At 39.7% G+C, this 12,232-nt stretch overlaps 2 protein-coding genes and 2 pseudogenes across 3 annotated transcripts; 2 read left to right on the forward strand and 2 right to left on the reverse strand.

Moving 5' to 3' along the window:
- Nucleotides 1-6: 6 nt before the first annotated feature.
- Nucleotides 7-2,916, reverse strand: LOC116651739 (transferrin 2-like; annotated as a pseudogene).
- A 229-nt stretch (nt 2,917-3,145) lies between these two features.
- LOC138911472 (uncharacterized) lies at nt 3,146-3,314 on the forward strand. Its single transcript, XM_070210766.1, has one exon. The coding sequence runs from the start codon at nt 3,164-3,166 to the stop codon at nt 3,311-3,313; it is 150 nt and encodes a 49-aa protein (XP_070066867.1). The 5' UTR covers nt 3,146-3,163; the 3' UTR covers nt 3,314.
- Nucleotides 3,315-3,710: 396 nt separating this feature from the next.
- LOC116651818 (phosphomannomutase-like) lies at nt 3,711-4,574 on the forward strand (annotated as a pseudogene).
- LOC116649768 (uncharacterized) lies at nt 4,534-7,972 on the reverse strand. Of its 2 annotated transcripts, XM_070210765.1 has the most exons (5): nt 7,863-7,972; nt 7,632-7,721; nt 5,937-5,982; nt 5,513-5,539; nt 4,534-5,447 (listed from the first exon to the last, which is right to left on the reverse strand). In XM_070210765.1, exons 1-5 carry the CDS (start codon nt 7,869-7,871, stop codon nt 4,780-4,782), a joined length of 840 nt encoding a protein of 279 aa, XP_070066866.1. In that variant the 5' UTR covers nt 7,872-7,972; the 3' UTR covers nt 4,534-4,779. The 2 variants fall into 2 exon arrangements, with proteins under 2 accessions (XP_070066866.1, XP_032294766.2); XM_032438875.2 differs by lacking the exon at nt 5,937-5,982.
- Between the last annotated feature and the right edge of the window lie 4,260 nt (nt 7,973-12,232).

Genomic DNA, 12,232 nt, shown 5'->3' on the forward strand with positions numbered 1-12,232 from the left:
ATCCACATCCTTCCGGCCGTACAGCTGTTGGGCATAGGTTAGCAGGTTGATATATGCGTGCAATTGTGTCTCATTGTAGTTGACCCCGCCACGCGTGACTACAGCATTAGCTCTAACTTTGCCCAAATTGCAGCGTTTTAATCTTGCAGCTCGGCGCGTGTGCCGTCCGTGCAAACAGTTCAAAATCATCGTTTAAAGCATTCCGTGCCCACCACTCCTTGCGTTTGCCACCCGTGCTCTCCATTACAGTGGTGTGCTTCATAAAAGCCACATGGCCACCGCCCTCAACAAGGCAGCGGAACGCACCCGTATGACCATAGTAGTCCTCCGAAGCATCGCGGCGGCAGTATCTGTAGCTGGTTCCATGGCAAAGGTCACACATGCTGTCGTACGGTACGCCAGTATTATATTCGCTACTGATTGCGCCGGGGACGCATGATTTGGTAAAGTTCTGCTGCGGCACGTATCGAGTCACATCCATAAGGTCGTATCCAACCATTCGATATTAGGAATGCCATTGGATATGTCCAGCCTGCGGCCATATTAATGCCAGTATGACATGTGTTCTTCCCCTTCAGATACGTTAGCTCGGTGTCGGGATCTTCTTCTTTGGCTACAGCTACAACATAGTATTCCGGCTCACCCAAATTGTAGACCTCAGACATGAATGGAATCAAATCATAATTCAATCCACCCGTATATACATCGCCGGCATCAAAGACAGACACATCAGCTTTGCCTGACTGTATAAGTTGCATACAGTTTATATGCGAGTGCATTTTTTTGCAAATAAGTTCTGGTTTTAAAATTTGTGCTTTGAGCGCCGTCTGCAAAAGGAATATAAGTGAAATTACTGAGGAAATTAAAGAAAGGAAAAAGAACTAACTCTCATTTTGATGCATTTTTCCAGCTCCGGCTCAGAGGTCACACACATCGTCATTGCTGGAACGGGACATTCCCGGATGCCGTATATATATATTCAATAGATTTCTGCAAATATTTAGTAAAGGACTGATCGTCTTCCGATATGGAAATGAGATCTCTGGCTGCATCCTGGAAAAGCAGATTAGATTTTCCATATCTGCTCGATTCAAAAATACGGAATTTTTCATAAGGTACAGATGTGTTGCCATCAAATGAATTGCGTTCAGTGGTAAAACTGCTGTCCAGTCGGTCATTGCGATAATTTGTGCCATCAAATCGGTCAAAGGGATTTTGATTTTGGTTCTGATTTCTATTGTAGGTGTTGATATTGTCGTATTGACTGTTGAAATTGTCGTATGGGTTGCTACGACCTTGGTCATTGAAGTTGTTGCGATCGTATGTGTTAAAGCCAACGCCAGTCTGTGGCTGATTGCCTTTTGATTCCTCACGGAGTGCGTCTGAATACAACTCAGCAATGCGTTTCAAAAACTGTTGGTATCGGAAACGATCCCGAAAACTACGAGCTGAGGAAGTAACAATTGCATCCGAAGGAACTTGTCCCCAGCTACATTGGCGATAGTCAGAGATGGGCACACGGCTACCATCCCGGCAAAGCAATTCAAAGGTATCCGGCGACAATTTTTCTAGAGTACAAACATAATTTAAGTTTCGAAACTATTTTCTAAAACAACAAAGCTACTCACTAAACTCTATAGTTTGCAGCATTTCTGAAACAGTCGAGTGCCGCAAGAAAGCAACATCTCCCGCCTCGAGGAGGCACCTAAATGCACCATCGTATCCAAAATATGGATCAGACGCCGAGCAGCGTCCAGGTATTTTGCCCGTACATAATGCACAAAGTCTAAAAAAGATATGCGTAAGTGCTATAAGATGAACTGTTTTTAAATATTTAAATAGACCAACTTGTCAGAATTGTCTCCGATGGGATTGTACTTGTCAATCAGCGAGTGCACAGCGCAGGAGCTGTTAAAATAGTTGGCAGCCGTTTTCACCTGGTTATTGCAATCCACAACCTCCATATCGCCAAAGTGTTGCAGCTAAAAAGCAAAACGAATTCAAGCATATTAATATGTTTGTTTCCGAACAGATAATATGCTTCATTACCGTGTATATGGGTACAATCCAACCTGCCAGACTTCCCACCCAGGGAAAGCAAACTCTCTTTTGACGCAGGTGTCGCAACTCGGTAACATCGGGGAGTGTATTCTTCTTGATAACAGCCACTGAATGATAGTTCAAGAATCCGCCCTCCAATTTCTCCTGCATTATTGGGATCAGGGAGTTGTAACGACCAGCGGTAAAAACATCTCCGGCGTCCAGCGTTGTGATATGCGCCTTCTCGCGGTCCAGATGATGGATGCATTCATCTGCGCTGTATGCCATAAAGCAGGTGAGATTCATGAAGGCATCGTCAAAGAGCGCTCGGTCCCGTTCGATGGCCGCAGTCAAGTTTAGACATTTGTACTGCTCCTCCTCACTTTTTGTGCACCAAATCATGTTGCTGGTTTTATGTTCATCGTAGTGATGTTGTGCTAAAATTAAAAGTTATTAACAAAAGTAGAGCAAGCAATGGACTTCTAATAAGCATATCTCCAAATTAATTAAAGTAGTCAAATACATATACATACACAAATGTATGGGACACTTTTGAATTGCTTATAGCACTTGATTAATATATTAAGATAAACGGCCACATATATTTTGCAGCTATATTTCTAGGCTTTGTCGTGTATAACATTTAATGTTGAAATTTAAATGAAATAATAGCCAATTCCTTTGCTTTTACATGCATACACACACACATACACAACTATGCATTACATGGCTAGCAGCAACGCCCTATGTTTAGTCAGCGAGATGAGCAGGTGTATTGCACTTACCATGAATTACAATTAAACACAATGCGCTTATTAAACATAAAAACAAATAAATTCTATTCATTTTTACACATAAATAGCAGTCCACATTCAGTTTAAAATATATATTAAAAATAAACACAAGCGAAATGAACCTAACTACGACACGCCCGCAATGCACTGTAATCGATAGTGTTCGTGCTGTGTTATCGAAAGTGTGCCCGATATTTTGTTGGCTGGCTACGATATTTTTGGCGGCGTTTGGTATTTTTTAGGCAATTTATATTAAGAGCAGGTGTTTTTGTTTTATAATCAGAAATTGTAAAAACATTTAAGAATTAAACAAATTCTGTCTTGCAGTAATGGCAGTCTTACGCGGGTGGAGATTTGTTGGCTTTGTATCATGCATAGTTGGCGCAATTGGAATAACTTTATATCCGGTTATCGTGGACCCCATGATAAATACTCAAAAATATAAATCGTTGCAAGAAAGAGCCAAACGTTCAACATAACTTAATATTGTTAAAACCGACTTGTATTAAATTACTCACACCGTCATGCATATGTTAATTAATCCATACATGCTGTGCATGCAATAAACACGAACAGCTGTTACTCAACACGTAGCAAATTTACACACTTATTTGTTATTTGGCCACAATGAAAGGTGCGTCCCTTGATTTTTGTAATTTAATATAAAATATTGTTTGAAATTAGTATTTATAAATTGTAGTTTTGATTGCGCTCAAATAGGGAACACAAGAAGCGTTGACTTTACCGCCGGCTATCAATTGTTATCAGTTCCAGCAAACAGCTGATTCCAGCGAACTTTTGCACGCACATACGTGGACAATTTTGTGCGACACAAGTGACTTTTCTGCTGTGTTTGATAACAGTCACAGGTTTTTAGAATGTCAACAGCCACTAAAAAACGCGAGGATATATTGCTTCTCTTCGATGTGGATGGAACTTTGACCATGCCCCGTTCGGTGGTGCAGCCGGAGTTCGAGGAGTTCTTTTACACAAAGGTGAAACCACGGGCAACGATTGGAATCGTCGGTGGATCTGATCTGGAGAAAATGTTCGAGCAGCTAAATGGCAAGAAGATACTCAATGAATTCGACTTTATATTCCCTGAAAATGGCCTAGTGCAAATAGAGCGTGGCAAGGAAGTGGGCAAACAAAATATTATACAGCATTTGGGAGAGTCAACTTTACAGAGATTTATCAACTATGTGCTTCGTTATTTATCTGAACTGGAATTACCCATCAAGCGAGGAACGTTTATTGAGTTCCGCAATGGAATGATGAACGTCTGCCCGATCGGTCGTCAATGCACCCGGGGAGGAGCGCAACATGTTTGCGGCCTACGATGACGAACACCAGATTAGAAAGAAAATGATTGCAAAGCTTAAAGAGGAGTTCGCAGACATCGATCTTACCTATAGTATTGGTGGTCAGATAAGCTTCGATGTGTTCCCGCACGGCTGGGACAAAACCTTCTGTCTGCGTCATATCGAAGCCCACCATAAATTCAAAGAGATCCATTTCTTTGGCGACAAAACAGAACCAGGTGGCAATGATTACGAGATCTATACCGATCCTCGCCTTCAAGGACATAAGGTCAATACACCCACACGATACTATGCGAATACTAAGCGAGCTGCTCAACATTTGATGGCTTTTGCATTTACAAAATTCCAATTTAAAACATTTTTATTTATGATGTATATTCTGTAAAAAATTAATCAATATATTTGTTTCAATATGCAATGGCCATATGAATATTTATATTTTTTTAAGGCCTCTCGATAAGAATGGGTTTTATTTCGCATATGTGCCAACTGAATTTCTGTTTATATAGTCTCCGCAAAAACAAATCAATTTAAATCTGAGTCTCGCTTGGAATACAAATGTTTATATCTAATAGTGCCTCACAAAGAATAATTGGTATACTTTATAAAAGAATATGCAATGATTAGGATCTTAACACATTATTGTTGATCGAATTTCCGTCATTGACAGACCAGTTTGAGTCGAAGCCACACGCGGAATCGGAGTCCGAATCAACGTTGAGTGTTGAACCAATACTCTTTGGAGCACGTATTTGATTTGGGGTTGTGGGCATGCTGCTGTAGCCGGTGTTTAGATTTGAGCTGGAATTGGATGAGCAGATGGAATCCCGCGGTGAGTCTGTGGCATTGGAGGCATAAGAGGATCGTTTCGAAGTTCTGTAGCGCTTTGAGACGTAATCAACCGATTTTGGTGGTGGCATCAAATTCTCTGAACGTTGTGTTATATTGTCCGCTGAGCCCCAAGACTTGTGAACAGCGTCATATATATTCCTATTGGTTGGAACACTTGATCTGGAGCCCACTATATTACTCGAGCCGTATGGTATTGTCACCGATGCTCTCTGATTCGGAGGCCGATCCCGTGTCATACCATTGGCATGATGATGATGACGCTGATGAGGGTGACGGTGAGTTCGCTGGTGATGGCGACCTACTTCGATGGCCCCGCCAGTTCCATACGGCATCGGGACACTGCCATTGCCCACTCCCAAGAAATTGCTGAACGCTTCGGTTGTTTTCTTTACTCGGACATTCAGTGAACCAATCCGTAGGAATCCCAAATCTTTTTCGACTGCAACAAAATAACAAATATCAAATTTAAATGAATTTACTTAAGTAAATAAAAAGAGCACTTACTTGTATGCTTTTTTCGCGCTTTGATTTCTGCAAAGATTGAATAAAAAAAATAAGAGATATAATTATTTGCGTTAAATAAAGACTTCACATGCACATGCTGTTAAAATTAAAATGAAAATATGTAAACTAAATATTAGTTAGTAGCTCTTTTCAGAAGGACAAATGATTGTGCGATTAAGGAATTCGTTAAAAAAAAACTTACCAAATAAATAAATAAGAATAACAGGCATCAAAATCAAATGCTTTCAAATAAAAAATTCAAGAATACTACAAAAAGCGTTAGCGTTTTTTTCTTTTGTTTGTTTTTTTTTTTTTTTTTATGCTTTGAAAAACTTATAAAGTATATACATAATAACAAGCGGAAACATTTTATTGAACATTAATTGATTGCAAACATTCAAATTCTTTAGTTAAGTCAACCTGCCTCCAGGTTCCGTTGTGTCCGCCGCTGTGCCGCATCGCTTGAATTTCTACACGTAGCATTGATGAAAATAAATAGAGGAGTTCCCCAGTTAAGATAGTTGAGAACTTAAATACGAAATACTTAATGCAGCGGCAGTCTTGCCATTAATTCAACTGATATGGACGTGATTCAGTTAAGAAATATCAGATAAACATGCAATTAAAAGGAATGTCTTGCGGAATTTAATGTCAATTAAATCAATTGCTGCAGATGTTCTATTCTTTTTTATGTTTGTTTTGTAAACTTGCTGACATGCAGTTGTTAATACCGTTTAAGTACAAACTTAATTGATGTATTATTAAATATTAAATACTGGATATGTATGTTGCAAACATCGATTACTTTGTTTATTGCTAGAACTAGCAAAAGTGTTAATCAATTAACAAGCTCCGGCGAAGCGTATTCAAATTTGTTAAGACTTGTGTAACTTAGTAGAAATATCTAAGCAGTTACGCTATAGTTTATCTAGTTGTGCGGCATAACGAAATCACTTTTATATACACACATATTTATATCGGCAGCTAACTTCTAGTTTGAATTGTGTACGATGGGTTAAAAACCCTCAATAAATTTTTTGTATGCTTGTTTAAATAGCTACAACAAATTTGATTACTATATGTTTAACTATTTGACAGTTTTTGCTTAAGATCAGACTAATATAACATTTACTAAAAGCATTTGCTAAGTGTTTTAATGTTTCTATATATATTTCTTTTTGTTATTTTAATAAAAGTTTCATTGATGCTAATAACAGTGTGTAATGTTTAAGCTTTCATATATATATAGCTATATAATATCTCAGATATCCAATAAACATATTTTATGTGAGCTTAAAAGTATAATTTTTAAAAAAGTTTTCAGGTGCAATTCGGTTAATAGTTTGAAGGGGTTATGATACATTTTTTTCTTTTAAAAAGGGTGTACAAAAAATAACTGGGCAAGTGAATAGCATTAATTTGTTAATATTATGTGCTTAACAAGTTGTGTAATAAAGTATGTATTTTTTCTTGATTTGTTGTTAATAGTTCAAAGATTTCAAGAATTCCATTAAGAAAATTCGTATTCGTATACAGTTGTTTTTCGCTACCCTTTGTTTAGTTAGATAGTAAATACATAAGCTGGTTAATTGGCACATGCTTGGATTGTTTAGGTAGTTTGGTTAGTAACAACATCTTTTGGGGGTCGGCTCGCACCGGCAGCGGACCGAAATGTTTTACGCAAAAAGCTCTCCTTGCGTCGAGTGGGGGCATTGCGTAACTTGGGCTCGTGCGATTCGCCCTCTAGCTTTTCCAATTTGTCCTCATCGGGCTGATCAGTGGCCACGTTTGTGTCCCGTTTGCTTCTCGGCGTTGGCTCCGAGTCGCTGTCCTCATTCGACTCTTTGAACAACAGAGACTGGACAGATGGCTTTTTGTAGCGCCGATATGAACCCGATGTCATCAGGGATTGAGTGCGAGTCACAGTGCCCCCACCTGAGCCACTGCTAACGGTGGCATAACGCATTTGAGAGCGCTTTTTGCCGCGTGTCAGTGCGCTGCCGAGTGTGCCGCCCATGATCCCATTGCCAGCGCTCGAGAGCGGGCTCTCAATGTGCTGGTATCCCAGATGGTAGTTGTTGTTTAGCTCCGTGCCCGAGGAAATACTTTTGATACTCACTACTGCACGTTGAGGCCGAAACACTGGGCCGCTGGCGACTGTAGTCCAATGGCTTATTTCCACTCCAATCCATAATGTCCCGATTGGCCTCTAAAGGAGTTTGCAAGAGATTCGTTAATTTAATCAATTTACACATGAAGCATAAGACTGATATGTATTCTCATATGTATCTTGACCATTTCGATGAAATATCCAATACATTCGTTCATGAATCAATATTGGAATACGTACTGTAAACATTCCATAGTAGTTCGTATATATTTTGCCTTCCGAATTGGGTAGCCAAATGAAGCGGTGTATATCCCTATAAAAAGAGTATATAGATCTTTACTCATATCTTAAAATTGGATAAATTTTCAAATTGATAATGGAAATATTTCCAATTCGGCCCAACAAAATCTGTATCTCTTAGTTTTAACGTTATTTTTTGTTGCTCTTTAAAATCATACCAAACAGTTGACAAATATGGAATAAAATATGATTTAAATTTGAGCTGCAGAACTTTGAATCTTTTGCAAAAATGCGTATCAAATCGGTTGGAAATTCATATCAAATTGAATGTAACACATTCGCCGTCGTGATTGACAATTCACTTTGTCTCTGTTTTGGCGAATGACAGTTGAAAAACATTTGAGAGAATTTAATTTGTTTGAAACAAGGCACGGTTCAATTTAAAATTGTGTAAACTCGCATGCATAAAACCGTAGAAAAGGACTCGAGGTTTGGGCATGTTGTTGCCACAATTGGATTTGCTCGTCACGATTTGTCACAGCCTGGCTGTGCCCCCACCCCATGGGAAGGGAAGAGAAGTGAAGGGTTAAAGAAGTGTTTGCTGTGTGACATGTGACGCAGATTTTCGCGTGATTGTGACAAGGCAATCAGTCCGATTTCGTATATTATTAAATGTATTTCAATATATGCAAGAAACAGAAAATACACTTACCCCATGCTAGAGACCAATATGTCGACAGTTGGCAAATGGATATGAACATGAAATGGAAAAGCCAAATTTAACATTTACAAATTCTAGTTGATTATTGCAAATTACAAATCGTTACCGTCTTGGCATTGACATCCGCCTTATAGGTGCCAGCAATTAACTTGACCACATCCTCATTGCCATGCTTGGCAGCCCAGTGTAAGGCGGTCTGGAAAACATAAAAGCCTTTAATTAGTTAACTGACTAATCGATAGCTGTACAATGGTTTATTTTATAAGTATATATTCATAAGCTTTTGGCTCGGAGACAAGACTAACAAGCAGCAGGGCGTCGCTGTTGCAATCTGCCGCACTTCTGAAACTTTGTTCGAGCATCAATTGCTGTCGCTGGTCACCAAAAAAAAAAAAAAAAAAACAAAAACAAAAACCAAAAAAAAAAAGGAAGCTGGAGAAAAACAAGGATTCCAGGCCGAAGATTATACGATATAAATAAATTGGCCAGCCACTGCCGAATGCCTCTTGCCTCAATTATTTTCATGTTAACATAATAATTTAGTAAGGCGCAACGATTCGGGCCGCTCAGATAAGGCTCTGAAGGCTCTGAACTGTAAGATCGCCGCGAGTGCACGATGATTTTCTATAGAATTGTTTGCCACAGCAATGCTACGTACCACAGCCATGTGTTGACAATGAAGACGGTCACTTTTTGAACAGCAACAGCGACAAACAAGTTGAGACAGAGGCTGCGGCATCGGGCACATGGGGCACACGGGGCACATGGGGCAGCAGCAGCGGGCAACAACGAAATCGGGGGCAGATACAAATAGAGTTTCAGCCAATTCCCGCTGCCGATCGGTATGTAATTCTTTTCAAGGGAATTTGTTTTGTGTCTCCCAGTTAAAGATGCAGTCAGCCCCGGTGCCTGGCCAAACGGACTGCCCAGCGAACGCTGAGATACATATGTAGCTACTATTGCTGTCGATGCATCTTAATCTGCACTCCTTGGCATTTAATCTCATCCATTGTCTTAGCATTTCGCGGAGAAATGTTCACCAACAGAAGCCGCATACAACAACAGCTCCGACTATCTTATCAACAATGTGTGTGCCGATTTACGATATGTATTATTTAGTTAAAGTGTCGCTGATACACTTTTTTTTTCCTCTATATTTACCCTATACTATCATATATAAATTTATTTTAGTCGAATAAGCTTGGCTTAGAAACTAAGTACATTTAATAATAGTTGAAAAAGTGAGCATATCATAATTTTTCTATTTCAATAGGCATATCTAACAGAGAGAGGCCTTCAAAGTACACCTGCAAACACAGTATTTCATTTTCGAGAAAATGATTAGTGATGCTTATTTATTTGGTTAAAATGCTTTTCCTAGTAGCATTTGGTTTGTGGTCTACGTTAGGTTACGCTTAAGGCTATTCGACAAGGACTTTGCGAGTCTAAGTCCAGGCTTTTGATTCAGATGTTTAGGAGAGGAAGCATCCCAAAGAACCTAAAGTCGGTGCTGTGATTAATAGGCTGTCGATAATTATTCAAATGAGGTGTGAAGTCATGAGGCTGATTATCGCTTTGTCATATGACAGAATGCAAACATCGGCTACGGATTTACAAATCGTCTCACGCGCAAACCAAGAAGAGAAGCGATTTTGGCCATTTCGTGAATGTCGCTTCCACACAGGCTCGGCTCTTGGCTCTTGGCTCTCGGCTCAGGTTGACTACAGCCTCTTTACATATGGCATGTTGTCCGTCTGCACGTTTAAATTTATTGTCCATTCCATTAATGGTGGCAAGGGACAGAAATTCTGCGTCTCTGACAGTGAAATGCCATAAATTCTTGCGTCTCGTTCAGTTTGTGGCATTGTATTTGCCTTCGAGAAACAAACAGAGCGATTTGCTCTCTAGAGCAGGCTACCAAGTCGTGGAGGCATCCGACAGTGTTGGCGATCGTTGAAGGGAATCCAGCTGCTGCTGCTGCTGCTGCTGCTGCAAACGCATTGTGAAGGAATGCCAGGAGTATGGAGCTTGGTGTACCAACTACCATGTCCAGGTCGTGAGACAACCAGTTGCAGCGCCCATGGTCCTTCTTATACTGCCTCACGATCATAAAAGGATGGTCAAAATATTTGTCACTCGTTTCGTCCCAAAGTGCAAAGCAGTAGTGAAGGTGTCACAGCTGGAATCCGATATGGTAAAAATGCGATGGTATGTGCTCATCTGGATCATGACAATAGATGATTGAAAACCAAGATAACAATTTGCGATGATTATCTGCAACTCACAGACCAGCCAAACACTTGCACCAACTTCCACTCTGTACAAACTGTGGCCAAATCTCAGCACTATTTTCATACTCCATTATCGCTTTGATTCTTATAGTAAGCACTGTATATTATTTGTTTGCATAAATTGGAAATTCTTATTGCTTGAATTTTGTATTTTTAAGTATAACCAGAATGTTTGTAAGTACGAAGGAAAATAAACATTAATCTTCAGTGCAATCATCGGATGTTGAATATTCCGAAAATCAATTTGATTTAATTAATATTTGTACAGACGTTGTCTAGCTGAAAATATCGCTGAGCTTCTAGAAAAAGAAGAAACCTCTCCTCGGGCCTAAATCCTTATTTTTCAGTAGCTTAAACAACTCTTCTACTCTCATACCAAAATATATTGTTATAATATATATAAATTATCTACAACTTATAGCCTTATATTTTACAGATATGCAACTTGGAAAGCGCTGAGAAAAATCCCTACAACCATTTGTAAACCCTTGCCGAGGTTTTTTATTACAATAATTACAAGAATATATTTTTTTGAAACTGATTTTTGGCATACTTACATACTGCGAGGTGGACGTGTGCATTTTTCCGGAATAGGTACATGAAAGAGAAAAGGCAGAAAATTAAATGAATTTATCAAAATTAACTAGATAAAATTGTAAAATGAATTCCTTGCGCAAAAACACTGACAAACAGCAAATAGTTAACAAGATTATGCAACTAGTTAAGCTTTAGCTGTTATTAACTGCTAAATATAGCTCTCAAGTAGAGCTGCCATTTCGCCTTAACAATTTAATAATACATTGTCAAGTCTCAACGGCAATTACTGGCAGATGCACATGAGCCCAGTTCAAGTTCAGTCCTGTCCAGTGAATGTCCTCGTATATAGGATACTGGTCAGTGCGCAAAAATTATGTTCCCCTAATGGTGCCAACTATGATAATGAGGGTCATGTGAGCTGGAATGTGGGCTGGCAACAGTGGCTGCCGTTCATATCGTTACGTTCGGTTTTGCGCCAAAAAGTCGAGCGCGCCTGTGCGAGTGCAACAAGAAGTCGCTCGAAGGCGTTTTGATCGAATTCGATATTACGTTGATAAGACACGAGCTGCCACGCAGACTGTAGACCCTGGTCGACCTGTAGATCGAGTCGACCTGTAGTAGTAGGCCTCCTGGCGGACCTGGAACTGGAATCTTTTGGCACATTGAGCGTCGCTATCCAGAAGCTGTCGTTTTGATCGATCGCCGGCACATAAAAAATGTCATGTTTAACATGTATTTTGCTGGTTGTAATTAAGGCTGTCGGTCCGGGTCGCTCGCATTTCAGATCCGATCTGCAGATCGTCAAAGTGACCGAAGTGAAC

This window comes from Drosophila virilis, unplaced genomic scaffold, assembly GCF_030788295.1.
Source record: "Drosophila virilis strain 15010-1051.87 unplaced genomic scaffold, Dvir_AGI_RSII-ME tig00000084, whole genome shotgun sequence".
NCBI lineage: Eukaryota > Metazoa > Arthropoda > Insecta > Diptera > Drosophilidae > Drosophila > Drosophila virilis.

Coding starts and splice junctions, on each gene's coding strand:
- LOC138911472 (XM_070210766.1), top strand. CDS start 3,164: ATGGCAGTCTTACGCGGGTGGAGATTTGTTGGCTTTGTATCATGCATA.
- LOC116649768 (XM_070210765.1), bottom strand. Junction 5,983..7,631: donor TTCGGCCTCAACGTGCAGTA/GTGAGTATCAAA, acceptor TGCTACGTGTAG/AAATTCAAGCGATGCGGCAC. Junction 5,448..5,512: donor AGCGCGAAAAAAGCATACAA/GTAAGTGCTCTT, acceptor ATTTTGTTGCAG/TCGAAAAAGATTTGGGATTC.